This window comes from Fundulus heteroclitus, chromosome 19, assembly GCF_011125445.2.
Source record: "Fundulus heteroclitus isolate FHET01 chromosome 19, MU-UCD_Fhet_4.1, whole genome shotgun sequence".
Lineage (NCBI taxonomy): Eukaryota > Metazoa > Chordata > Actinopteri > Cyprinodontiformes > Fundulidae > Fundulus > Fundulus heteroclitus.
In genome coordinates, this window is record NC_046379.1 from 9,702,174 (window position 1) to 9,727,112 (window position 24,939).

The 24,939-nt window shown below is 40.7% G+C and overlaps 1 protein-coding gene across 2 annotated transcripts in view; it reads left to right on the top strand.

Annotated features, from left to right (window-relative positions):
- tmem63c (transmembrane protein 63C) overlaps nt 1–24,939 on the top strand; it is a 45,750-nt gene that overhangs the window by 8,533 nt on the left and 12,278 nt on the right. For both annotated transcript variants that reach the window (XM_021310520.2, XM_036150628.1), the window contains 7 exons: nt 7,516–7,741; nt 13,628–13,707; nt 15,880–15,967; nt 19,724–19,761; nt 21,135–21,277; nt 23,247–23,298; nt 23,410–23,518. In XM_021310520.2, coding sequence (XP_021166195.1) covers nt 7,532–7,741; nt 13,628–13,707; nt 15,880–15,967; nt 19,724–19,761; nt 21,135–21,277; nt 23,247–23,298; nt 23,410–23,518 — 720 coding nt within the window. In that variant the 5' untranslated portion in view covers nt 7,516–7,531. The remainder of the gene's footprint in view (nt 1–7,515; nt 7,742–13,627; nt 13,708–15,879; nt 15,968–19,723; nt 19,762–21,134; nt 21,278–23,246; nt 23,299–23,409; nt 23,519–24,939) is intronic.

The window sequence follows — 24,939 nt, forward strand, 5'->3', positions numbered from 1 at the left end:
CTGAGGAGCCAATGGTGAGCCGGTCGAACCCAGCATGCATGGTGATGGCGTCGTCTTGATGAGGGTCTATTTCACTGCCAGTGGTAGTGATGCATTACATTGTGTTGATGAACAATGAAGAATGCCTCCAAATTCATCCAATTTCCCTCAAAATCAATCAATCAATCAATCAATCACTTTATTTATTTTGGTAAATTGTCCACATTAAACACAAGTAACAGCAAAAAAACAAAAATCAACATCAAGATGGTTCAAATTTATTTCTATATTGTTATATGATCCTCAGGACTTTAAAGCTGGTTTAGGAATGGATAAAGCAGGCTTACATTGAGCTTCAGGAACGCCCCTATCCTAAATACTATTACACATCTATGATTAAAGACATCACTGTGTGAGAGAACAAACCAATATGAATTAAATACTAATAACAAATACTAATACTTTTACATTTACTGTTCTAAACGGTAAATGTAAAATTAAATTACCAGTCAGATCTTGTTTAAGGCCTCAAAAAATGTGTGGTGTCTCCTCAAATTGCTAAAAGACATTGAATCAATTAGTGGGGGTGTATGAATATATATTAGCCTGTTTGGATTAAAGAAAGCATTATTGCGAACCATAGATGTTCATATGAGTGTTTTACACTACTTACTGGGCCTACAATGTAAAAAAAGGCCATAAAATTTAGTCTTTTTAGTTATTCATACAAAGAGCAGTTTAAAAAGCTCTTTAGCATTTACCAACACCACTGTGTAAATGTAGTACCACATTTCTCATGTACTGCCTTAACAATGCTGCACATGTGGGGACAAACGTTTGCTATCTTAATACATTTTATGCAGGGCTGATTAGAAAATAACAAATTTGGAAGCAGAGTATTTTTTTTGGCAAAAATGTAACGGCCTTTTTTTGGGAATTGATGCAAAAAGCATGTGAGACTTCCTGTGCCGGTACCGGAGACCTGCTGATCTCCAGCTTTTTGCTTCCAAAAGCAAAAAGGGTCGTTAGAGAAAACAGCCAGATTAACAAGGCAGTGCGGCCTTGAAAAAAAGCCTGAAAACGCGACTCTTATTTTCACCGTGATGTGGAAGCATCCTTCAGGTCGGCCTTTTCTTCTCGCAGCGGCGACCAGTTGATTAGTTGCAGATGTCCATAAGTCAACGGAGGCAAACGTTTTATTTATGGCTTCATTCCTCAGAGACTGTAGAGCCAGCGTTCTGTCATTCCCCTCAGGCGGGCAGTGTTTCTTTATCCAATTGAAAATTTGACAAAAGAATGAAAGCTTTACAGGCGCTGTCAACCAAGTGCTTTATGATAGTTATCAGACTGTCATTCAGTGGGGAACTTCAATTTAACCCAGTTTTTAAACCGTAAATGTAAAATTAGATTACAAATCAGTTTCTAATTTCTGCATTATCTCATCATTGTTTTAAGTTTCAGTCTTTAACTCATGACATATATTTATCCTTTGCCATCTCCTAAAAGCTGCAGTACTTTGGCACCCCTGACATAAGTGTTTTGTCTATGTGCATTGAATCAGAGAACCATCTAAAAGTTGCAGGACTCCCAACCCCAAGCACTGAAGTTTAACATCCCTCCTTTATCTAATCAAATTGGATTTGAGCTCTTTTGCAAAACAGAATGTAATGCATGCCCCATTTTCAGATTTAACTACTCTGTGTTGGTCTGTTGAAAAAAAAAAAAAAATCAAATCTGGAAAATTTTCAAGGGGCATAAATTTGAAATGTCAGGCAAGGCCCTGTGGCTGCAAACGCTGCAGACATCCAGCTGAGTCGCTGTTTTCACTGTGCGCTTGTTTCTTTGCTAAAATTAACATTAGCGTTTGTTTTCTTTCTTATTATTTCTTCATTAGAGTGAAATATGTAGCTAGTAAGATAATCATCTTTTTCTTTAAAACAACCTAAGGGGGATTGGATTAAGATATTATTGGGGACACGGAGATATCTGGTTTTGATGAGGGTTTATTTCAAGTTATCGATCCTCTGAATGACAGTCTATTTATTTCAGAATCCCCCTCTAGCTTAGTATCTCCTCTCTAACTCAAAGACAAAAGCATGACGTCTCCATCAGTTCTCGTCTTTCATTTAATGCAGACTAAATAAAGAGGACATCTCCCCATTAAGTGACTAAATGAACAGATTTAGACCTTCCCAATGCGAGTAGTGCCGACCCACACGCGCATAGAGAAGCCTTAGCGGTTTTCATCTGCCGCAGTAAACAGATTAGCTGACCTGAGTTTGCTTTTCCTCTACTTCGCCCTTTTTTTTTTTTTGTTAGCCTTTCCAAATCAAACTCAGGTGTATTTCCTCCCCAGCTGTCAGCTCCTTGTACTCGCTTCAGTATCTGTGATTTATTAATTGTCTGAACTGAGCGTGGACGAAGGATTTCACTCCTCCTGCAAGAGCTGGCCACGAGGATGCCTCGCCGGCCAAAACATCAGTTTTGTAAATCTGCTGCGCTGGCTTTGGAAGCCCGATTCAAAGGAGGAAGGGAGACAAGGAGAGAGAGAGGATTAGAAAGACACCACATTTGCAGATTTGGTAAAGCCGGGGGAGAAATGGATACGTCGGGATCAGCACGAGCTTGTGGGAGTGTTCGTACATGAGGGGATGTGATGGGGACAGTAGCTCAGCGTGAAACTGCTGAGTCATGCTGTGGCGTTTTCCCAGATGTTGTCTTGAGTTGGCCCGTATCCCTCAGCCTCCTGTCTGCCCCTAAAGGTGGGGAGTGAAGGAGTCTCCTGTTCACATCCCACACAGCAGAGGACAAAGTGAGTATCAGCAGGAGCTTAAAAAAAAAAAGGCTGTCTTAAGATTCTGGATGACTCTTTTTAGGGCTCAGCGTGGTTCCAGTGTGCAGCTACGCAGTTATGTTTATCCTCAACAAGGAGCAATTTCTGTTTGATTTGGCTGCTGTCACTTGATGTCTCTGTTCACACAGCTGCTCTGTGTTTTTGCTTTGCTCGCTTCTGTTTATCAGGAACCTTCGGAATATGAGAATCACTCTGCTCTGAAGCTGATATTTAGAAAGATGAGACTCAAATAAAAGCTGCTCTGTACTTTCCAAAATGAAAGCCTCAGTCGCAAGCGCGCTCTTTAAATTGACTCCAATTCTTTTTAATGTAACCTGTCCGTGTTTTTCTCGAGTTGCGCTGAGACGCACTTTGAGATAGGGTATCTGTTAAAGGTGCTGTATAAATAAGATTTACTTTACACTTGCTTGCTAACTCTCCAGTCTGTCGTAATCAAACGGTTTGAGCACCGCCATCTTTTTAGGGGCTTTCTTTCACAAGGATTTGTGAGAGCTACGAGTTCCTGAAAGGTTTGGATTACATGACATAAGCTGCAGTTTAAGGTTAATATGATCAGATGTGACATCCTGTTGTCAGTGGGCGGAGCTAAAGTGATGTCAATTAGATTATAACGTAGGTGTGTTGATGAGTGGATTGTGATGGAAAGGATTGTGATGTTCAGATCATGTATGTGGGAGAAATTACCGTTTCACATTTTATGGTGGGAAGTTGCAGTTTTAGTCCTGGCCACGCCCACATGCTTTTTCAAATAGTCTAAGTTTTAATCACCAATGACTCACAAATGTTAATTTTTTTTAGTTGCGCACAAGAAATATTGTAAGACGAGTTTGCTGAGACGCAAACGGTCTAAAGATCACAAAACGGGTCGTTTGATCAAATATGTCTAACTTCCTGTTCGTTGGTGAAGGTTTGGGGAGGAATTTAATCTAAAATGGCCAATTTCCTATTGGGGACATCAACTTCTTTATAACTTTTAATAACTAAGGCCTTAAGAATTTGTTGATTCATTTGTTCAAGTGTTATGTTGAAGTGTGTAGGAGGGGTTTGTTGTCTAAAGTTTCCTACATGGCCGGCTTCCTGTAGAGCTTGGTCTTAAATGGCTCCAAGAGACTTTTTAACTCTATTATAGATATGTGCCAAATTTTATGAACCATGATCAGAGCAGAGGCTGCTGCTAATTTTTTAAAATGGTGCTTTGAATGCATTTCACATAAATCTACATGGATATATGGATAGGTGCTGAAATTATATTAAATATGTCCAGTTTGGTGAGGCTCAGTTGTAGTAGGTTCAGCAATATTCATCGAAATTATTTTAAATTAAAAGTTGCCCTCTACATCTTTTTGTCCATGTTTTTGATTGTTTGTTTTTGTTTGTTCCATTGTTGATCTGGTTAAGAGGATCCTGAAATAGCATCCTTGAATGAACCATGATACTTCCTGTTGCCAGTGGCCAAAACCTAAATAATGTAGCATAATTGTCCAAGTTTTGTTTTTGAGGACCTAACCTACATGAATCAGGGTGACTTCAAGGGATGTTCAGTTGATTTTGGTGTTTTAAATAATTTGGTCGTTTTATGCTTTTATCTTTTTTGTAACTTTTTATCTCCAGTGCCTAAGAAATACAGTGACTAAGGCTTTCAAAACGCTTAAATGAAATCTGGTCTATGGCTTTAAGGCCAAATAAAGAATTGTTTGAAATCTTCTAGGTGGCACCGTTGATGCATTTCACCATGTACACATAAAGTGCACAAGGCAATATGTTTGGGGCGCGTTTAGTAATAATGTCCGATTTTCACAGACCCTGATCGGGGTCCAATCTTTATGTTTTGGGAAATGGCATACACATAACATCTGGCACAAGGAGACAAGATAACAAACACTTGCATTTCAACAAGGCCTTTTTTTATAAAATCCCTTGGAGGGGTTAGCAAAAAGTAAAAGCGTAAAAAGTCCAAATGGAGATCAAAATCTGAATTATTGTTCTAAATCTGGGTTTTATAGCAAGAGACATTTTGGTTTGTCTTGGAAAATCGTACGTTTAGCTATTTTGAAAGCTCTACTTGAAAGTGGTCTGAGGGGCTGTAGCCTAGGGGGCGCTGTGGAGTCATTTTCTTGTCATATTTTCTCCTCCCACTACTTTAAATACAGGTAAATTTTAACTGATATAGACAAATGTGCCAAATTCAATCAGTTGTGGGGATTGTTTAGGGTTTCAAAAAGGCAATTTATTCTGCAGAAGATGAAATAAACCTCAAATAAAACAGGCCTTTGCACAGGTTTTGTTCTTTGAGTCCAGTTGCTATTGTAAAGGATGTTTCTGTGGAAACGACGCCACAGAGTGGCAGATTGTGTTATGTTTCTATTTGTCCACTGGGAACCTCCTTGCTGTCATCTCCACAGGGAGGTTCAGTATCTGAATATTGACTGTAAGCTGTCAGGCTTCTCAATAGGGACTGGGAAGGAGCTCACAGTGGTGCAGAAGGAGCTGCTTACTCTACGCCGTGTCGTATTTTTTTTTCTCTGCTTCTGACGAGCCCTCCTCCTACATCGACTTTTCTGCTGGGGCTTCAGTTGCACAACAGACGCCAAATCGTAATTGCTTCACAAAACGACAGCGTAGGCTCTTAAGAAGCGGCGTCAGTGGTCCGGTGATGAATCACAGCAAGAGTTGGTTCGGTAATCTGTGCCAGCTTGAAGACCTTCAGCCACAATGTGTTAACTTGCAGTGTTTGTGAGAACCGGCCTGCGAGGCCTGAGGATGGTTTTAGCTGGCATTTCCTAGAGCTCCACGGCGCTCTGCAAATTTACTATGAAGACAAATCTATAGTTTCACCATGAAATCTGATCCGAACTAGTCCATGTCTTTGCAGTCATGTGAATTTGCTGTATTGATGCAAGCTTTGTCTGCACTGTGTTGCTGCTCCATTGCCTCTGTTTATTCACTGAGGAAGGTACACAAGCCAGAGCAGCTGTGGGTCGGTGCCGTATTGATTGAAAGTGAGATTAGCATGTGCTGCTGGAGGACAGATGGTTCAGACTCTGGTCACAGCGCTGACCTATGCGTGCTCTGAAGACTCTGACAAATGCGGTCTTTAAAAATCTGTTTAAACGTTCAGTATGTTTTCAGGCTGCCAGCAGCAGCAGCAAATGAGGACATGGTGTTTCCAGATTGTGGTGTTTCTTAAAAATTATATCCCGGGAGAACATTGTGGGGAAATCGCTATTTTTAGAAATGGCTAATTTACTTTTGAGGAGTCACTGCCTTTTTAAATTTGGGATTTTTATTGGAGTTTCATGCAATTGACCAGCACAAGCCATTATATCATTGTAAAGTGGAAGGAAACTGTTGTTTTGCTTTACCGAGTGTTTGACAAATAGAAATCTGAAAATTGCCAGATGCACAGTTTTGCAGAAGCACTGTGAACTTTGTCTTGCCACAAATTCTTGGATATTTTTTATGTCTGGACTTTGACTAGGCCATTCTCAGTTGATCTTAACCATTACACTGTAGCTCTGGCTGTATGTTTGGGGTTGTTGTCTTGCCAGAAGGTGAACCGCCTCTCCAGCTTCGACCCTTTAGCCGCCTCCAACAGGTTTTCTTCCAGGACTTGCTTGTATTTAACTCTTTCCATCTTCCCATAAACTCTTTTCTGTCCACACTGAAGGACACTATGCCCACAGCGTGATGTCTTCAGCTCCCTGTTTCACTGTGAGGATGGTTTATTGAAACTGATGTGCAGGGTTAGTTCAGATGTCCTCCTTCCACATGTTTGTAGGTCCTCTACATGGCCCACCCTGCTTTAAACCTCTAAATGTCTTCATCATTAACCTGTCTGGAGTGTGTCTTGCTTCTTTTTGGTCCACTAACATTCTCTAGCACATTTTCAGGCCATCACCACCAAATGTATTTATGACAAATAGACTGCACCCAGGCGGACTGTAATAACAAATTCTTTACACATCTAAAGGGAGTTGGTTGCTCTGAATTGTATTTTAGGGTATCAGAGCAAAGCAAACTACAATATACATCAGTACATCACTTTTATTTGTGCATTTGTACAAATCCTCTGCTTTGTGTTGGACTATCATATAAACCTTGTATAAACTGCATTGAAGTCTCTGGTTGTGCAGTAACAAAACGTTGAAAGCCAGATGCAATTATACTCTGCTTTCTCTCTTTTCTAACGTTTTACATATGCCGTGTTCCTTTGCTTTCAGTTTATTACAGCATCTGGGTTTTAAAATAGCCAACAGTGCATCAGTCACCCAGTCAGCGTTTTATGTACTCGAAACGATTCTGGTTTTATTTGTTAAATAAAGCGCCCAGCAGTTGCTACTAATGGACCATGGTGCTTATTGCTCTGGTACCAACTGCAATCACTAATTAAAAAATTCAACGTTATTCACACTTTCACCACCTGTTACCAAACGTCCTCTTTCACTATTTTGCATATTTCTAATCATACTTTCTAAACAGATACAGACATTTTGAGCAAATAATCCATTTTATTTATTATTTTGTAATCTATCTATATCACTGACCTTCGCTTCTCTTAAATTGTTTATAAAGACACCAATATAAATGTGTGTACATGCGAGCTTCAGCGCCTATGCCTTTAATTGAAAGGACAAAATGAATATAATGCATTTATGTCGACCTGTCTGTGTTGTGTCTCTCAGATATGGTCGAGTGCTGATGGAGCCGTCAGAGCTGTTTGAGACCCGGGGGCTCCCTGTGGCACCGCGGCACGTCGAGCTGGACGTCTTAAGGTTCCTACAGCCGCTGAAGGAGGACAACAGCACGGCAGAGCAATGCTTCCGCTCTCACTCTCGCAACAGCGTCCTCCAGGGCCTGCCGTTTGGTGGGGTGCCCACAGTCCTCCTCATAAATGTGGTTCTTTGGATGGTACACACTCTCCCACACTCCCACAAAGAAGTCTGTTAACTCATCTGTCCAATAGCAGTGTTTCCAGTTTTTGTTGTGCTTCTTTCGCTGTAACGGCTGCAATACAGAAAATAGATTCTTTAGATTCAATATATACGTGCAGTTCTGGTCGGGATGGGTGGACTGATAATGCAACAACCTCAAAGCATTTTAAGGACAAAGAATTTGGTGCACGCTGTGATTTGAATGCATTGTGGATGTTCTCCAGTCTACATAGTTTCAAAATGAAACATTTAGGGTCACATGTATGCATTCACCCTCAACTATTATTTAGGTATCTGATGCTTAGCAGGTTGCAGAGAAACTACATCCATTTTGAATTAATAAATAAAAATAACAAGCTCCTGGCATAAATTCAGATATTTGATCGCTTGTGTTACCAGAAGTGGGTAGAGCTTTTTAAGTCTGAGGTTTTCCTGGCATGGATTCAGCTTTTAAGCACAATTTGTACATTTTAAATAGAGCTCAGGTTTGGCCATTTTTCAGAAGAGTTCCAGTTTTAAAGGTATACAGCCACGTTTTGCTTATTAAAATTTTTTACCAAAAACTGTTTGATCGTGATAAAATAAAGTTATATACACCATACGCTATACACTATATAGCAGAATCATAATGCCAGTTTGCTTAATTAATAAAACTGTAATAAATAATTCCGGACCGAGTTTGAGCCTCTGCAATGCCTCCCAGTAAAATGACAGCTCGGCGTGATTGAAGACCAACGATCTACAACAACTTTAAGACCTTCATATCAGAACATTTACTCATCAATCAATAATGTGGTCACATCTGAGCCTCGGCAGGTTTATCGTCCGCTTCAGTGAACACCAATGTTCATATTGTATTCCCCGCTTTTTTTTGTGCTTTTATTTCCCTGGATCTTGGACCTTTCTTCATGTTTTGTCTGGAGATGCTAATAGCCATTAGCCGCCTCCTTGTTTTATCCCCTGCTGCACATGCGCAGTGTTGTACGTCCTCTGTTATTAAAAAATAAAAAACATGAAAGGCTTTATTTACTAACAAACTGAGCAAAAACAAAGCGTAAAACACCAAAATAATAACTAATAGTCCAGCAGGACATGATAATGTTTCATAAAAACTTATGTATGCAACCAGAGTTACTGACATATATGTAAATAGAAAGTCAAATAATGTGGCTATGCACCTTTAATTGTCAATCTTTTTTTTTTTTTTTTTTTTTAGGGAGACTAGGTAAATTTGGAGGTAGTTGTCGAATTTTATAACACCACCCACTCTGTGCAATGCACATTACCACTGGCAGGGAAACCAGTTGCCACCATGATACTACGACCGCCATACTTGATGGTTTATACGTTGAACTTATGTTTGATGGCATCATCTTGACTCTTCCAAAGATTCATTTTGTCACTGGGACCAGTCAGCTTAATCTATGTCCCTTCTGACCATAAAACGGTGCATAAAAAATTGTTTGGTTCAGATGGTATCAAGCACACATCCAAGCTGTTTTTGCAGTGCATAAAACTAACTCGACAGGCTTAGGCTTCCCGAAGGGACCCTATCTCAACTCCACTAAAAATGCATAGACTATGATTAAAACCAATCAAATCAAAAGAACTCTACCAATTCGGATCAGAAAGTGGTCAAATATCCAGCCAGACTTATGCCAGAAGCGTATTGATCCTACAAATAGTGTTTTTTTTTTCTTTGCAACCTCCATCCAAAGATTTGTATGGGTGTATGTACACATTTGAGCTTGTATGTATAATTGTGAAGATTTGTTGATTAGGGGAAAAAAAAAATCTGCCTAAAAACTCAAACTTGGTCGCCTAGAGTCTTTGATAAGTCTAAGTAAAGCCCTGACCAGCAGTGGAGCTTCTTAAAACCAGATGAACCTGATGTAGGTCATCTATTCTTATGAATCCTGCCTGAAGGCTGTTCAGATTACTTTTAGGAAGTCTTCATTCAGTGGAAAAACTCCATTTGCTCTGCTCTGGGATTTTTGTCTGTGAAAGGGTACGGATATATAAAATTAACTTTTAACTTTTAGTTTATCTTAGTGAGTTAAACTAGAAGAACAATCATCTATCGTAAGGCTCTTATCTTCGACGCACCTAAACTCTTTACAAATCTTTCAGAGGTCAGCTGGTTATGGAGGATTTGGAGTTTCTCACGTATTATAATTTTGAAGAGCAGCATGGTGCATCACAGCAGTGACCAGGACAGCCAGCTTACAGAGTACAAAAGAGCTAAAAAGAAATTAAAATTTCTCATAACTCAAAATGACTTATTAGAAGTAGGATTTATCTCTTTAAAAATGTGTACTCCATGTTCCAATAATGTGCACCGCTGCAGCTTAGAAACCAGCTTTGACTGACAGCCATGTTTCTAAATATATCTGTAACTGCCATCACCTTGTTCAGACATCATGAACAGACCGATGCAAGCAGACAACACGAGCGGGATAGAGGAGTTTGTTTGTTTTTTTGTGGAAATGATTTCAGCTGTCTAATGGACATTATGTGTCATTCCTCTGAGAAGAACAGTGTTGCCATAAATCCTCGTTTTCATCCATTTTTCTCCTCTGTCACTACGATGCTTCCACCTCTCTCTCTGAGCTTTGGTGTCTTGAGCAAAACTATATGGGCATCGACTCCAGTGAGGCTCCATCCAACAGCCTGCATACCTTAATAGTATGCAAAGCATAAGTTTATTACTGTTAGAATATAATTGAAAACAAATATCGTGTTTCCTCGCTGTCACTTGCAATGATAATAGTATTTTAAGTTCCTAGTTTCAAGTATAAAAATAAGATTTATGTCAAAGAATAGATTGAAGATGCTATTAAAAAGTATTCATACACTGCAAAAACGGATCTGAAAATAAAATTAAAATAAAATGTTCTTAAAGTTAGTGTATTTATCCTTGATTTGGACAGGTAAATAAGATTATCTGCCATTGGAATGAGTATTTTGACCCCTAAAATAAGATAATTAGACATCCTGCACTTGAAATAAGATTATGGAGATGAATTGTTCCTATTTTAAGTGCAAAAATCTTATTCCATTGGCAAATCAACTTATTTACCTGCTCAAATCAAGGACAAATACACTAACTTTAAGAACATTTTACTCATATTTAGTTCCGTTTTTGCAGTGCTCTGGAGCTCTAACATTTAGTCATTTCACAATCGTAAACGGCAATGTATTTTAATGTGACTTTTATGAGACAGCAACAAAGTAGAGCACAATTAGGGTAATATGGTTTACAAATAAAGCCATATAAAAAAGTAAGTAAACTTTCACAGATAAAAATCACAAAGTGCTTTACAGAGTGTGATAAATACCAAATAGAAATGTCACACGAACAGCTTACAGGGAAAACATCAAAATACGTACATTTATATAAACGGTTGTCTAAATAAGTGTCTTCAGCTGCTTTTTAAAGGATTCAACAGAGTCAGCCACAGACAGAGACGGAGGCAGGGCATTCCCTTTTCACTCCGATACCCCCAAATCAAATCCAATACAACCTTCACCTAATTAATAAATGGAGTCCACCTCTGTGTAATTTAACCTCAGTATAAACCCAGCTGTTCTGTGGAGGCCTCAGAGGTTTGTTGAAGAACATTTGTGGGAAATAAAAACTGCACCGTGAAGACCAAGGAACACGGCAGACAACCAAAAGCAGCAGACATTTGATCTGGGTGAAGTTGTGAAACAATTAGCCTTGGACATCTCATGGAGCTTTGTTCAATCCATCATCCTAATTTAGAAGCAGACTAGCTCAACTGCAAACCTACCAGGACGTGGCTGCCCACCTAAACTAGTAACAGGGCCGGTGGGGAGAGACTTGATCAGAGAAGAAGCCCCATGGTAACTCTGGATGGGGCTGCAGAGAGTTACAGCTCAGGTGGAAGAATCTGTTGACAGGGCAACTGTGCAAGCTGTGCACTCCACAAATCTTTCACCATAATGAAAGAACTACTAGAAGAGGCCACTGTAGGAAACAAAGTTTTAAAAAGTCTCGTCCGCAGTTTCCCAGAAGACACGTAGGAGAAACAGAAAGGTCAGATGAGACCTTCAATGGACCTTCACCCTGAACAAATCGCCCCCATTGTGCAACATGGTGGAAGCAGCGTGCTGTGGCAAATGCTGTTCCTCAGCAGGGACTGTGAAGTTTGTCAAAGTTAATGGGAAGATGGATGGAGCTAAATACAGGATAATCCAGGAAGAAAAACTCTCACAAGCGCCAAAAGACACAGATCCTTCCAGCAGGACGACAACAACACTAAACATACAACCAGAGCTACTTTGGAGTGATTTTAAATATGTTAATGTTAAAATGGCCTAGTCAAAGTCCAGTCAAGCGTTGAAAGCACAGATGTGGATTGAGTCAGAAACGAATATTGATGATCAGACTCTGTCAAATCTGAGCTACTTTTTAAAGAATATTATATTTATAATATATTATATTTCAGTGTCTAGATGTGCAAATCTAGTAGAATTATAAATGCAACCTCTCCAGGACCCCTTTGCTGCCATCTCACAGTTATGCATTACTTTTGTGTTGGTCTTTCACATCAGATCCCTTGATTGTAATGTGAGAGAGTTTAAGATGTATCGATATCCTACAGTTGCTGCAGCTATCGTGGCTTTATAAGAAGAGTTTCTCATTTCAACCCAACAGCATTTATAACTCTGTGACGAATGTTTGTACGACAAACGGTGAGGGAATATGTGATTTTAAGATGATCGAAAAAAGAAAAGCAACTCAACAGGAGAGATTTTCTTTCGGTTCCCTTAATTATGTCCATAAACAGAAATGCAAACACGTCACGTCCTTGTCACACACGTCAAGTTAAATATACTTCTGAGCATGCAGGGACGGCATTATTTACAAACATGGGCGTGCTGTTTCTGTTCCAGCCTTCCAGATAATAAAAGGCTTCGACGCCGAGCCGTCAGCCAGCTCCGTTCCGCTGGCGGGCCTCGTCAGTCTTGATCTCCGCTCTCGATCGGCGGCCTCCATCTTTTTTAATTGGCTCATCTTATGACTGCCGGGTTGTCAGGCCAACACAGAGGGATCCTGGCGACAGGCATGAGTCAAAGCGTGTTTCCCTCCAGGTGACGGGAGCACGCCTCCGCGTTAATCCCATCATCACACTGAATAAAATATGCCTCCGTAAAGAAGAGCCGCGCTTCAACACAGGACAACGGGCGGAGGGAAAATATCAGCGAGCCAATTGGGTCGCCCGTTATTCATCCGGGGGGGCCTCGGTCGTCTTTTAAATGCTTCAAGATTGAATCATTCAACATTTATGGACGCTTTCCTCCATTACCACAGCTGTCAGAACCAGCTCAGATGAGGAAATGATTTAATGTCGCCATTAAAATCAAAAGCTCATCAGCACTTTTAACCAATTTACCTCCATCATCGCTCATCCATGACCTTTCAGTTATATCCTTTGATACCACTTGACTCCCACTCTTCAACTGTAGTCATTTTTGGGAGTCTTTATGCCTTTTGAACCTCCATTGAGATGAACAGCTTGGCCCTCTTTTTGAGATGATCCAGGTTTATTTTTTTTATTTTTTTGCTCTGATATGGCATTACTGCCCGGCACGTGTTCCCGCGTTCACGCTGACCTGCTTCTGATAGTTTCCAAGACAACCACACATAAGAAGCACTGGAGAAATGGGGGGATGGCTCGTTGTCGCTGAAACAAAATGCTGGAGTTGAGTTTGTTCGATCCCGAATCCAGAGGCAGCTCAAAGATCAAACGTTACGCAGACATATGAGAAAATAATGTTTGACTGTGGGAATTTGATTTCCCGGAAGCTCTGAAGTCATTTCCGTCTTGTGTTGCAGTTGTTGTTGCTCATCTTTTCTTGTCTGAGGAAGGCGGCGTGGGACTACGGTCGTTTGGCTCTGCTTATGGAGAATGACAGGTAAATCCCTCACTCGCCGCTCTAATCAGAAAAAATCTGCTATGCTCTGCAGCCTGTGAGGCCGGTCTCAATGGTGAAGATGGGAGAAATGATGCTGAGTGGAGCGGTTCCTCTGATGCAGCAGCTCCCTCTGCTGGTGGAAAAAAAGCACATTTAGTCCTTTATCACTGTATGTATGTATAGAATTAGTTTCTGTGTTTTCCAAATATGGACGTAATTTTTCTGTGTGGATATTATCAAGCTTTTCTTCTCCTTGTACACATTATTGAAGAAGCTCACTTTATATGCACTTTGAATCAAGTTTTTAATTTTAAAAACCTAAGATCAATGCCAATTTGGCTTAGAATAAGGTGGTTGCAAACACAGTCGTACTTTTTCACATTTGGTCCCATGTGTGTAGTAGATATTGGAAAACAGAAGGAAAATAATTCAATTTGACTCAATTTTATTTATATAGCGGCACTTTCCAAAGTCAAATTCAATCAGATTATACTGATTGGTCAAAAAGTTTCCTCTCTAAGGAAACCCAGTAGATTGCATCAACTATTGACAAGCAGCATTTACTCCTCATGAAAGCGCTTAGCGCCACAGTGACAGTCGTCTGCATTGCTGATGGCTTTGCAGCAATCCCTCATACTGAGCATGCATGAAGTGACAATGGAGAGGAAAACTCCCCTTTAACAGGGAGGAAAACCTCCAAAAAGAACCAGGCTCAGTGTGAACGGTCATCTGCAAAGACCAACTGGAGGTTAAAGAAGAAAGAGCAGAGACACAATAAGAGAGACAAAAAGCACACATTGATCCAGGAATCCTTTCTATATATGGAAATAGCGGGTAATCTGTCTCCCCTGGATGATGTCACAGCCAACAAAACACCATGCAAGGTTTGCTAAATCTTTTGCAAATAAATCTGAAAAGCAGGATGTGCATATGTATTTAGCTCCTCTACTGTCCTAGCCTTGAATTAAATCCAGTATCTTTTTTGGCACCATTAGGGAGCGGGATGCTGCTCAAAGTTTAATGTGAATATAGATGGAGCAGAGCACAGGGCAGTCCTGGTAGAGCCAACCTGGGACAGGGCTTCACCTTCCAGCATGGAAATCATACAGCCGGAGCTACAAGGGAATGCTTTAGATCAAAACTAAAAGTTTTTGTATTGTAGCACCCTGAGACTGAAATTAATAATTAATCATAAAACAAAGGAATATATTAAAATGGTCCAGTCAAAATACAATTCTAAATCAGATTGAGAAAATGCATCAAGACGGATATTCAGAGATGCGATCCAATCTGACAGGGTTTGGGCCGTTTTGCAAAGTGTGTGGAGTTATTTTTTCTAGAATCTCACCTAAATGGGAGTGGTGGTGTAGTAGTTGAAGCAAGGCGCTTGCGTCCTTGGAAGGCTGCAAGTTCTCTGGTTCGATTGCCACTATGGGTCCCTGAGAAAGACCTTTAGCCCCAGAATGCTCCCTAGCGCCGCTTAGTGGGAGCCTACTGCTCCCTAAGGGAATAGGTTAAATGCAGAGGGTGACTTTCATTGGAGAGCACTGTAGCTGCATATCATAATTACCTTAAATCATAAGGCTTGTTGTCCACAAATACAAAACAATAAATGTTTGAGATAATTTTACCTCCATATTCATCTTCGAGTTGCAACACTAACAGGAAATCAAATACATTGGTATATTTTATTTGTCTTTTAACTGCTACAGACTGAGTGATCTCAAACACATCCAGGATCGTTCTAACCAGAATAAAGGGTGATCTTCATATGCACAATGTTCCCACTGTTCAGTCATGGACTCTGATTTAAGGTTGTGAAAGATGTCTGCTCTGTAGGTCTTCTGCCACTCATCCTGCATCCTGGGCTTGATTAGTCCTGCCTGACCGGAGGCAGCTTCACAGCTCTCGGCAGCAGGCAGCGTCTGTGTATTTCGCCAAGCGGCCGTCTCTTATTGTAATTAAATTACGCTGCCTAATTTGACGTTCTGCTGAACAGTCAGCGGTGAAGCCTAAAGATTGATGTCCACTGAGTGTGTCGCGTTGGCCTGCTTGTTTTGATGTCCTCCTGATTCCTGAGCCCCTGGTAGACACTGTTTGTTTTATTGCTGCGCTGATAAGGTCACAAGTGACGGTTAAAAAGGTTGTTTTGTTCCTTCTTGCCCTCCTCAGTCTTACATCCCTCTTTTATGGAGAACCGAGTGAAAAAGAGAAGTCTCCCTCAGAGTCCAGTCCCTCAGACTCTGAGATAAAGGACATGGTGAGTTTTAAAACCATTAATCATGATGAAACTAAAACCAAAATGGCCTTTTTTATTACAGAACCTGCTTAAAATCAGATTGGATCTCTCTTTAGGATGCCACAAAAGCCACAACTAATGGAAATATGTTATTTATTAAGATTATCTGAAAGCTAAGAAGTTATTGCTGGGTGTTTTTTTTACAGTTTTCTTTATTTCCTTATTAATAGGAGCAAAATAAAACCATTTTAACCTTAGATTTAGCTCACATGTGCTACTGTCACAACAATATGTGTGTGTTTTCTAAAGTGTTCCTACCCCTTGCAATTTTTCTCATCTTCTTAATGGTGCAACCACCAACCTAAACCTTTTATGGGGATTTTATGGGCGACACCAGCACAAAGTAGTGCATGGTTTTGAAGTGTTAGGAACACGACACATGTCACAAAATATGACACAAAATGTTTCACATATTAAAATCTGAAAAGTTCAGCTCGCATTGGTCTCTAAAATCTATGTTTTGTGAAACCACATTCCAGTGCGATTAGAGCTGTGAGTCATTTGGAGACTGTCTCTACCACCTTTGCACATCTAGGAAAAAAAAGTTTTTTTTTTATACAATTCTTTGCTAATTATTTCCTCCTCAGTCAGATTAGACAAGATTTTCTTTTATTATCCACTTTCATGTCTTTCCACAGATCATCAGTTAAAATCTTCTCTGCACTTTGGGGCTTTCTAACAGATGAATATGCTTTGGTCTAATCCATACATTGCAGCATTGGCTGTATGTTAAAACTCCAGTTTTAAGACATTTACTGCCTCTGACAGGATTTCTTCCAGGTTAGCCCTGGATTTGGCACCGTTCCTCTTACAAACCAACTCTGACCGGCTTCGCTGTTGCTGTTGAGGAAAATCCTTCATGCATGACCACCGTGTTTAATCATAGGGATGGTGTGTTAAGTGTGATTTGTGTTTTTAGGTTTCACATATATCATTTTGCATGTAGGTCAGAACAATTACTTCCACGTTTGTGCCAGCTGGTGTGTGAGATGTATAAATCTCAGGATAACATTTTTTTAACTTTAAACTTCATCCCTGAACTGTGCTCCTTGATCTTCATGAGACTGTTTGTTCACAAAATGACTCAGAAGCGTCGTTATACCTGTGATTTCGGGTCTTAGCGTGTTGGTCCATCACACAAAAACCTAGTAAAATACAATGAAGTCTAACTTTGTAATGTCACATAATACGATGTTCAAGGGGTACGAATACTTTGGTAAGGCACTGTTATAAAATATGTGTTCTGCTCACTATTCAATTCAGTTTTATTTATATAGCATTGATTTACAACACGTCCTCTCAAGGCACTTTCCAAAGTCAAATTCAATCAAATCATACAGATTGGTCAAAAAAGTTTTCTAGCTAAGAAAACTCAGCAGATTGTGGGAGAAGGTGGCACAGAGGTTAGGGGGATTGTCTTTTGGCAGGTTGTCGGTTCGATCCCCTGCTCTGACTGTCTCTGTCGTTGTGTCCTTGGGCAAGACACTTCACCCGCATTGCCTGCACTGCAAAAACGGATCTAAAAATAAGTAAAATCTTCTGAAAATTAGTGTATTTGTCCTTGATTTGAGCAGGTAAATAAGATTATTTGCCAATGGAATGAGTATTTTGACTCCTAAAATAAGATAATTAGACATCCTGCACTTGAAGTAAGATGATGGAGATGAGTTGTTCCTATTTTAAGTGCAAAAATCTTAATCCATTGGCAAATCATCTTATTTACCTGCTCAAATCAAGGACAAACACACTCATTTTAAGAACGTTTTACTTATTTTAAGTCCCGTTTTTGCAGTGTGGCGGTGGTCAGAGGGCCCGGTGGCGCCGTTGTATGGCAGCCTCACCTCTGTCAGCCTGTAGCTACTAACATAGCTCACCACTGTCAGAGGGTGAATGTGTGTGTGAATGGGTGAATGACTAAGACTGTAGTGTAAAGCGTAGAGCTTTGCAGCAATCCCTCATACTGAGCAAGCATGAAGCGACAGTGGAGACACTCCCCTTTAACACCAGAACTAAGCTCAGTGTGAACGGCCATCTCCTCGAGAGAAGACAGAGCAGAGCCACAAGACGCACAGAAGCTCACATTGATCCAGGAGTACTTTCTACATTATATGGTAATAGCATATGGATGATGTCACAGCTAACAGAGCGCCAGACCAGGTGTACCTACTATGAAGAGGAAATTGACAGACAGAACATAAATTTAAAAGTTGAAATAACAACAAATAATGCAAAATTGGAGAACAGTATCTTATTATAGTGTTTTTTTATCCTTTTTAATCACAATGATTAAGAAAACGAAGCCTAGGAGATGTTGTCTTTGTCCTTTTTTAAGTAAAAATAAGTTATGCATAACTTTAATTGTTCTAATTGGATTTTTTTTTATTGCTTTTTACCCTGTATACCAACTGCTTTTTAAACATAGAACCACAATTGTGACCAGTGGCGATTCTAGACCAGATTTACCAGGGGGGCCAAGGTGGGGCCAGTGGGTTTTTTTTTCACAGGGGCGGGCACATAAAATAATTAAATCATAAAACGGGGCAATATTTAATCGCTTAATATGAAGTGAGACACTTGTGGCACTGGTACTGCAGGTTTCAGATCCCTGATCTAGCAGATGAAAACTGTGATCCCAGCTCAATGCTGCTGAAGCTAAAAGTAAAACACCTTGATTTTTAAAGGTACAAAAAATAAAATTGGTCAAAGTGACAAATCAGGTGTGGTTTCTTCACCAATGCATATAATCATAAGAAGTTTATTTAATTTATGTCTTTAGTAAAGGGGCCATAACAGGGGCCAGGACCATTTCTACAGGGGCATTGGCCCCTGTGGGCCCCTGTCTAGAGCCGCCCCTGATTGTGACACATAGTCTCTGCAATTATACTCTTTAAGCTGCAGCACATTTGATCACCTATTTAGTATTTCAAAATTAATCGTACAATTGCAGGTATAAAAGTAGTTTCTCATCCCTCCATGTTTCTATCGTGGTGCATACTTCAGTTTGCAGAAGCTCATGGAGGCCATCCAATGACAGATTAGTGTTAGTTGAACGCTATCAGACCATCATGAGTGTGAAAGTATAGCACTAACCTGAGGCTCGTAAAAATAGTAAAACCCATGCATGCAATAAGTGGCAGCACCACTACCTTTGAGCCAGTGAAACTATAATTAGGATAAACAAATGTGAGAGAATGAGGGGGAGTCTGGTGGAGTCCAGCCATCATCACTCTGCACAATATTTTTAAGAAATACTATCATTACCAATACCAAAGATACTGCGCAGACGACCAGTCTCACGCAGGTTTATTTACAGTAATTACACCAATGTGTCACTGTTAATCTGCTGAATCTATTTCCATGCCTGAAAACTGCTGCGTGCTGAGTTTTTCATAATGAGGCCCGGCTCGGCCGAGATGGCGCGGCCCCAACTGTTTGGATCGTGACTCAGCCGAACTGTCTGTGACTCCCTGTGACACCTGTGTGACAGACTGAGGTCACTCCCTGCATGTTTATAACACTGCAAGTCAAAGAGTCAGACAGGAGTCAGCGGCCTGTGCCCACACAGAGCCAAGGCGGCAGTAAACTGATTGCATGCCGGCCTAGACCCATTAAACCACCATCTCTGTGTCACCCTGCAAACCTCATGTAGAGTGCACGCATGTCGCCACATGTAGCGTGTTGTTTGTCGTCTGTTTTTTAATTCTCCTCTCATTCCAGGGCTTCTGCTCATGGCTCTCATCTCTTTACCATATGAAGTAAGTTAACACACAGAAGTTCCTCCAGAAATTCTTAATCTCAGCTGATGTTGCCATCAAATGTAAAGTCTGTGTTGCAGCTTTTTTTAGCAGCTAAGTAAACCGGCCTCAGCTTAAGTGGCTTTCTGCCGCTGAATTCTGAAGGCGCACGAGTGTTTTAGCTCGTAAAAGTGTCGTTTTGATGGTCTCCAGGGTTTCCATAGTGTTGTGGTGCCGTTTGGTTGCTGCTGTTTTTAGCTTCCATATCAGCGGCTCATCCAGGGGTCTCTGGAGAAGAGAAACCTCACCCCGAGGGTTCACAATGTGGGCTGCATTTAGACCAGCATGCACTGCTTACCTCTTCTCCATAGTGTCTCGCCGGGCTTCCTGAACTTTCTCCCCAGTAATCGCTGTCTTTTAGCTAAATGTTAGAGGCAGTGGTTTGCTCGTGTTGACTTTTAAGCTGCAGGTGGGCTTATTTGTCCCGGTTTCCTGTGTAAGCTGTAGATTTAGATCACACTGCTCTAATTGTATCTGCAGTGGCTGCATTAGAAATGAGTGATGATGCTCCATACCCAGGGAAGCACAGCTTAAAGCAGGGGTCACCAAGCTTTTGGAAACTGAGAGCTACATTACTTTATTGGTGAAAGGCGGCTAGTACTGACCTGAGAACTAGAAGAGTCAGAGTTCACCTTAACTTTATGTAAAAATAAACGTATTTGTCATGCTTTGTTAAAGATACTGTCGTTTTTTTTAGATGTAAATAAATGCAAGTGTGAATAAACAGGAAGAGTAATGGAATAAAATTAAGTTTAAGATTCAGCTCACTGGCGGGTTGTGTTTTTTTTATTTAATTTTTTTTATTTTTTATTTTTAGAACAGGCTCGTGGGCGCCACATGTGGCCCTCTGGGGCTGCTTGGTGCCCACGGGCACCATGTTAGTCACCCCCGGCTTAAAGGGTACCGTAAGCACTCGATGAATTGATCGATTCCTCCTTATTTGGTCCTTAATAGGACGGTGGTATTTTATAAGATTGTTGTTTTTCAGGAATTTATAGAATATTTGATCCTCCGTAGTTCAGAATCTAGAAGATTGGTCAAACTTGAACTGAAACACATTGTTAGATTTTGGAAATGTCTACTATTTTTGTGAAAACACAAAAAGGGAGTTGCTTATTTGAAATTAAGAAAACCTTAAACTGAGCCTATGGTTATATCAATCCTATATGTACTGGTCAAACCTGGACGGTATGTCAATTGCAGATTATTTGAAATCACTGTTTCTATCTGGACTTGGAGAGGCTGATCTCTTTAAGAACTCCATTTTAGGCTTGAGCATTGTATATTTTTTGTTTTCGCCAATTTCATACATATTTAATTGTTTTTGTGTGCAGAGATGACGAGATCCGCAGCAAATGCGGCATCGACGCAGTCACATACCTGTCCTTCCAGCGCCACATCATGCTGCTCATGACGGTGGTTTCCCTGCTGTCTTTGGCCGTGATCCTGCCGGTCAACTTCTCGGGGAACCTCCAGGGTATGATGGCCTTTTAGGCAATTATCTAGATCGCCACCTTTGTGAAAAGTCAAAGAACATCCTTAACCTCAGGAGACAGCAAAATGTTAAAGGGAGGTCGGACCACAAACGCCCATGAAACATCACTTAGTTTAACCAATGCACAAAACAGTTGAGTTGTGCAAACGTATTCATCTTCTATTCCATATTTTGTAATATTAAAATAAAACACAAAGCATCCAAACAAAGAACTTTTAAAATGTGGCAGACTGGTACCCAATATTGTGTAGTTTATCTGATGTTAGGTGAGATGAGGCTCATCGTAGCCTTGTATGAGCTGCAGAGATCCCCCGCTCAAGTGGAAGTCTGTTTACAGAAGAAATAGGAGTTGCACCCCCTTCAAATCTGGTTTTTATGGAAGATATTTGAGAAGAGAGTCAGGAGAACTCTTATTTAAAGCTTGACAGCAGCCATCTTAGATTCACCAACGTTGAACATCACCCTAAACACGCCTTGAAACATTGTGGTGGCAGCACTATGCTGTGGGACTGCTGTGAGGTTTCTCCAGCAGCTGGTCGAAGTTGGTGGGAAGGTGGGCGAGGTGAAATGCAGAGGAACCCTGGAAGAAAACCTGATCGAGGCGGATATATGAAGAGAGACAGAAAGATGATTGAACACATACAGCTAGAGCAACAACGGAAAGTTTCCACTTAAAGTACATGCGTGCATAGAATGGCCCAGTCAAAGCCCAGACCTAAATCCAGCTGATGTTCTCTGGTAAAACCTGAAAACTGGCTTTTAGAGGTTCTCTCCATCCAATGTGACTGAATTGGAAGCTTTTTTAGAATTAAGTGAGAATTAAGGTGATCACCCTCATTCGGGAGATCAAAACATTGTTCCTGCAAGCCAGGCCAATAACAACTCTAACGACTCCCCGTTACAGAGGAGTGGACCAGTTTCGGTTCAATCTGCTGCCTTAATGGCTTTAACAACTGCCCATTACTAAGGGGTGGACCTGTTTCTGCTGAATTTGCATGTTATCTAAGCCATTACAAGGCCTTTGTTTTGGCAGTAGTATAAAGCTTGTTACTCCACATTACTCCAGACTTTTTGAATTGCGAAAGCTTCCTGGAGAGGAAGCGAAACGTCTTCAACTACGGAAAACAAGTCCAGTTGCTTTGTTTTTTACTTTCTTTGGAATGACCGTGACCTGGATGACTGAGAATCTTCACCAGCATTTCATATTTTTATTTGTGAAAAATATTTTCCTTCCTCTTCACAATGACGGGCCTCTCTGTGTTGTTTCTGTCTCATAAAATATCAATAAAATGCATGTAAGTTTCTGGCTGTAACCTGACAAAATGTGGAAAAGTTAAAAGTTTTGCACGGGTTATGGTGTAAATGCCTCCGTTTCAGACAACATAAGAACTAATACATAAAATAAAGAAGCAGCGCTATATATAACGGGAGTTTTTGACACACTAGTGACAGGGCAGGTCAGGCTGTTAGAATAAAAACTGCTTCGTCTCCTACTAACACAGACAGGCAGGTGTTAGAGGAGGGTTGGTGCATGTAGCCGGCTGCTAAACAGCAGCAGAAATCCCTTCTGGCAGCTGGGTGTTTATTTTATAGGAGGCCTTGAGAAGGATTTTCCACAATAGGAGGAAGGCAGGGACCTTTTACAGGTCCTGTAAGAAACTGGGCTGTTCGCAGAAACTTTTTCAGAAGCTACAGAAGATGTCATCTAAAGGACCGATGTGTCACCCTCTATTAAATAAACCCATGCAGGCTGCCATGGCTACGGCAAACAAAGGCTGGCCCCAATTAAACGGGAATAGTCAGACATGGCTGACATGTGAGGACATTGTGTAAAATTAATTTGCCTGAACATGGCTTTAATTGTGCCTCGCCCCCGCAGACGAGAGTGGTGGGATTTTCCTTTAAGTCATGACCAAACAGAAACATCTGTCATGTGTGATTATTCCTACAGGAGACAGTCCCGAAGACTTCGGAAGAACAACACTGGCCAATGTTAGCGCCAAGTAAGTTGAAAGACAGCGGGGACAACGCCAACCCTCATGAACCAAACCAGATCTGTTGATGTTAAATAAAAAAAGTTGCTGTGACTGTTGTGTTGTTTGTGTGCTTCGTAGGGACAGTTTTCTTTGGCTGCACAGCGTCTTTGCTCTGCTTTACTTCATCATCACCCTGCTGTCCATGGCTCACCACTCGGCAAGGCTGGAGCACAGAGAGGACGACAAGGTCTGTCAGCGTCTCGTCACATTTAGCGCTACAAGCACAAGGGCAGCAAAATCAAAACGCCTCCTCTCTCATGGCGTTTTGTTTGTATTCTACATGGAAAACACAACTTCCAGATTATTTTTGTGTAATCTCCTTTGTGGAGACAAAGGGTAACCTTCGTAAAACATTTGGTCTTATATTCTATCAAAATCAGTCTGAAAGAGATTTGTTAATTAGGATTTATTTTGATTAACGCAAAGCGTTAGATGAGAGAGTTCTACAAGTATCCATAAACATCTCACACTGCAAAAACAGAACTCAAAAGAAGTAACAATTTCTTGAAATTAGTGCGTTTGTCCTTGATTTGAGCAGGTAAATAAGATGATCTGCCAATGGAATAAGATTTATGCACCTAAAATAGGAACAATTCATCTCTATCATCTTATTTCAAGTGCAGTATATCTAATTATCTTATTTGAGGGGTCATAATACTCATTCTATCGGCAGACAATCGTATTTACCCGCTCAAATCAAGGACAAACGCACTAATTTCAAGAAATTTTTACTTATTTTTAGTTCTGTTTTTGCAGTGTGCAGGAATAAACAAAATCAAGAGTTAAATATGTTTTGTAAATACTGGTTCATCTAATTGTAGCGTATGAACGGCTGTTTGCGTAGTCAGCAGGTCGATGCCGTTGTTATCGTCGTAACGTCACAGGAAGGAGGTCAGCGCTCCTTACAGGGTGTCTCTTTATGTGTGGAGGTTGCATGTTCTCCCCGCCACAAAACCAAACAAGAAATGGGCTTGTTTTTGATCAAGGTAAAAATACCAAAAACAAGGGAAACAAACAAACAACTAAATTAAAAATCCGTAACCCCACAGCAGGCTCTTGCTGAAGTTCACCAGAAAGAAAACACTTGGAGTACCATGCTGATTGGAAAGATGAGTCTAAAATTTAAATATTTGAACTCCATAGCAGAGGACATGTTTGACTTAAACTGCAGGTTGCAGTCCAGGAAAACGAGCTCACATCGGCTGTCTAGCATGGAGGTGGGAGCTTTATAGTTTTTGGACCTGGCCAGCTCACAGTAACAGGCTCCACCACGACTTCTACCATTTATCAGAGGGAGCCTGAGGAAAATGTGAGACCACCTGTAAATAATAAAAACACACTCATGCAGAACTGGACCCTGCAACATGACAGTGGCCCCAAATCCACCAAGGACTGGCTGAAATGAAAAAAAAAAAAAAAAAAAAAATCTGGAGCTTGAGACTCAAAGCCCAGATCCTAGTCCCACTGAGATGCTGTGGAGCGACCTGAAACAGGCTTCATTTACGAAAAAGCCCTGAAACATCTCACAGCTCTTATAATCTTGAGCTAGATAGTTGAGCAGGGCAAACTTTACCTCAAATGTCAGAGACTTGTAGATGCATTTCTCTT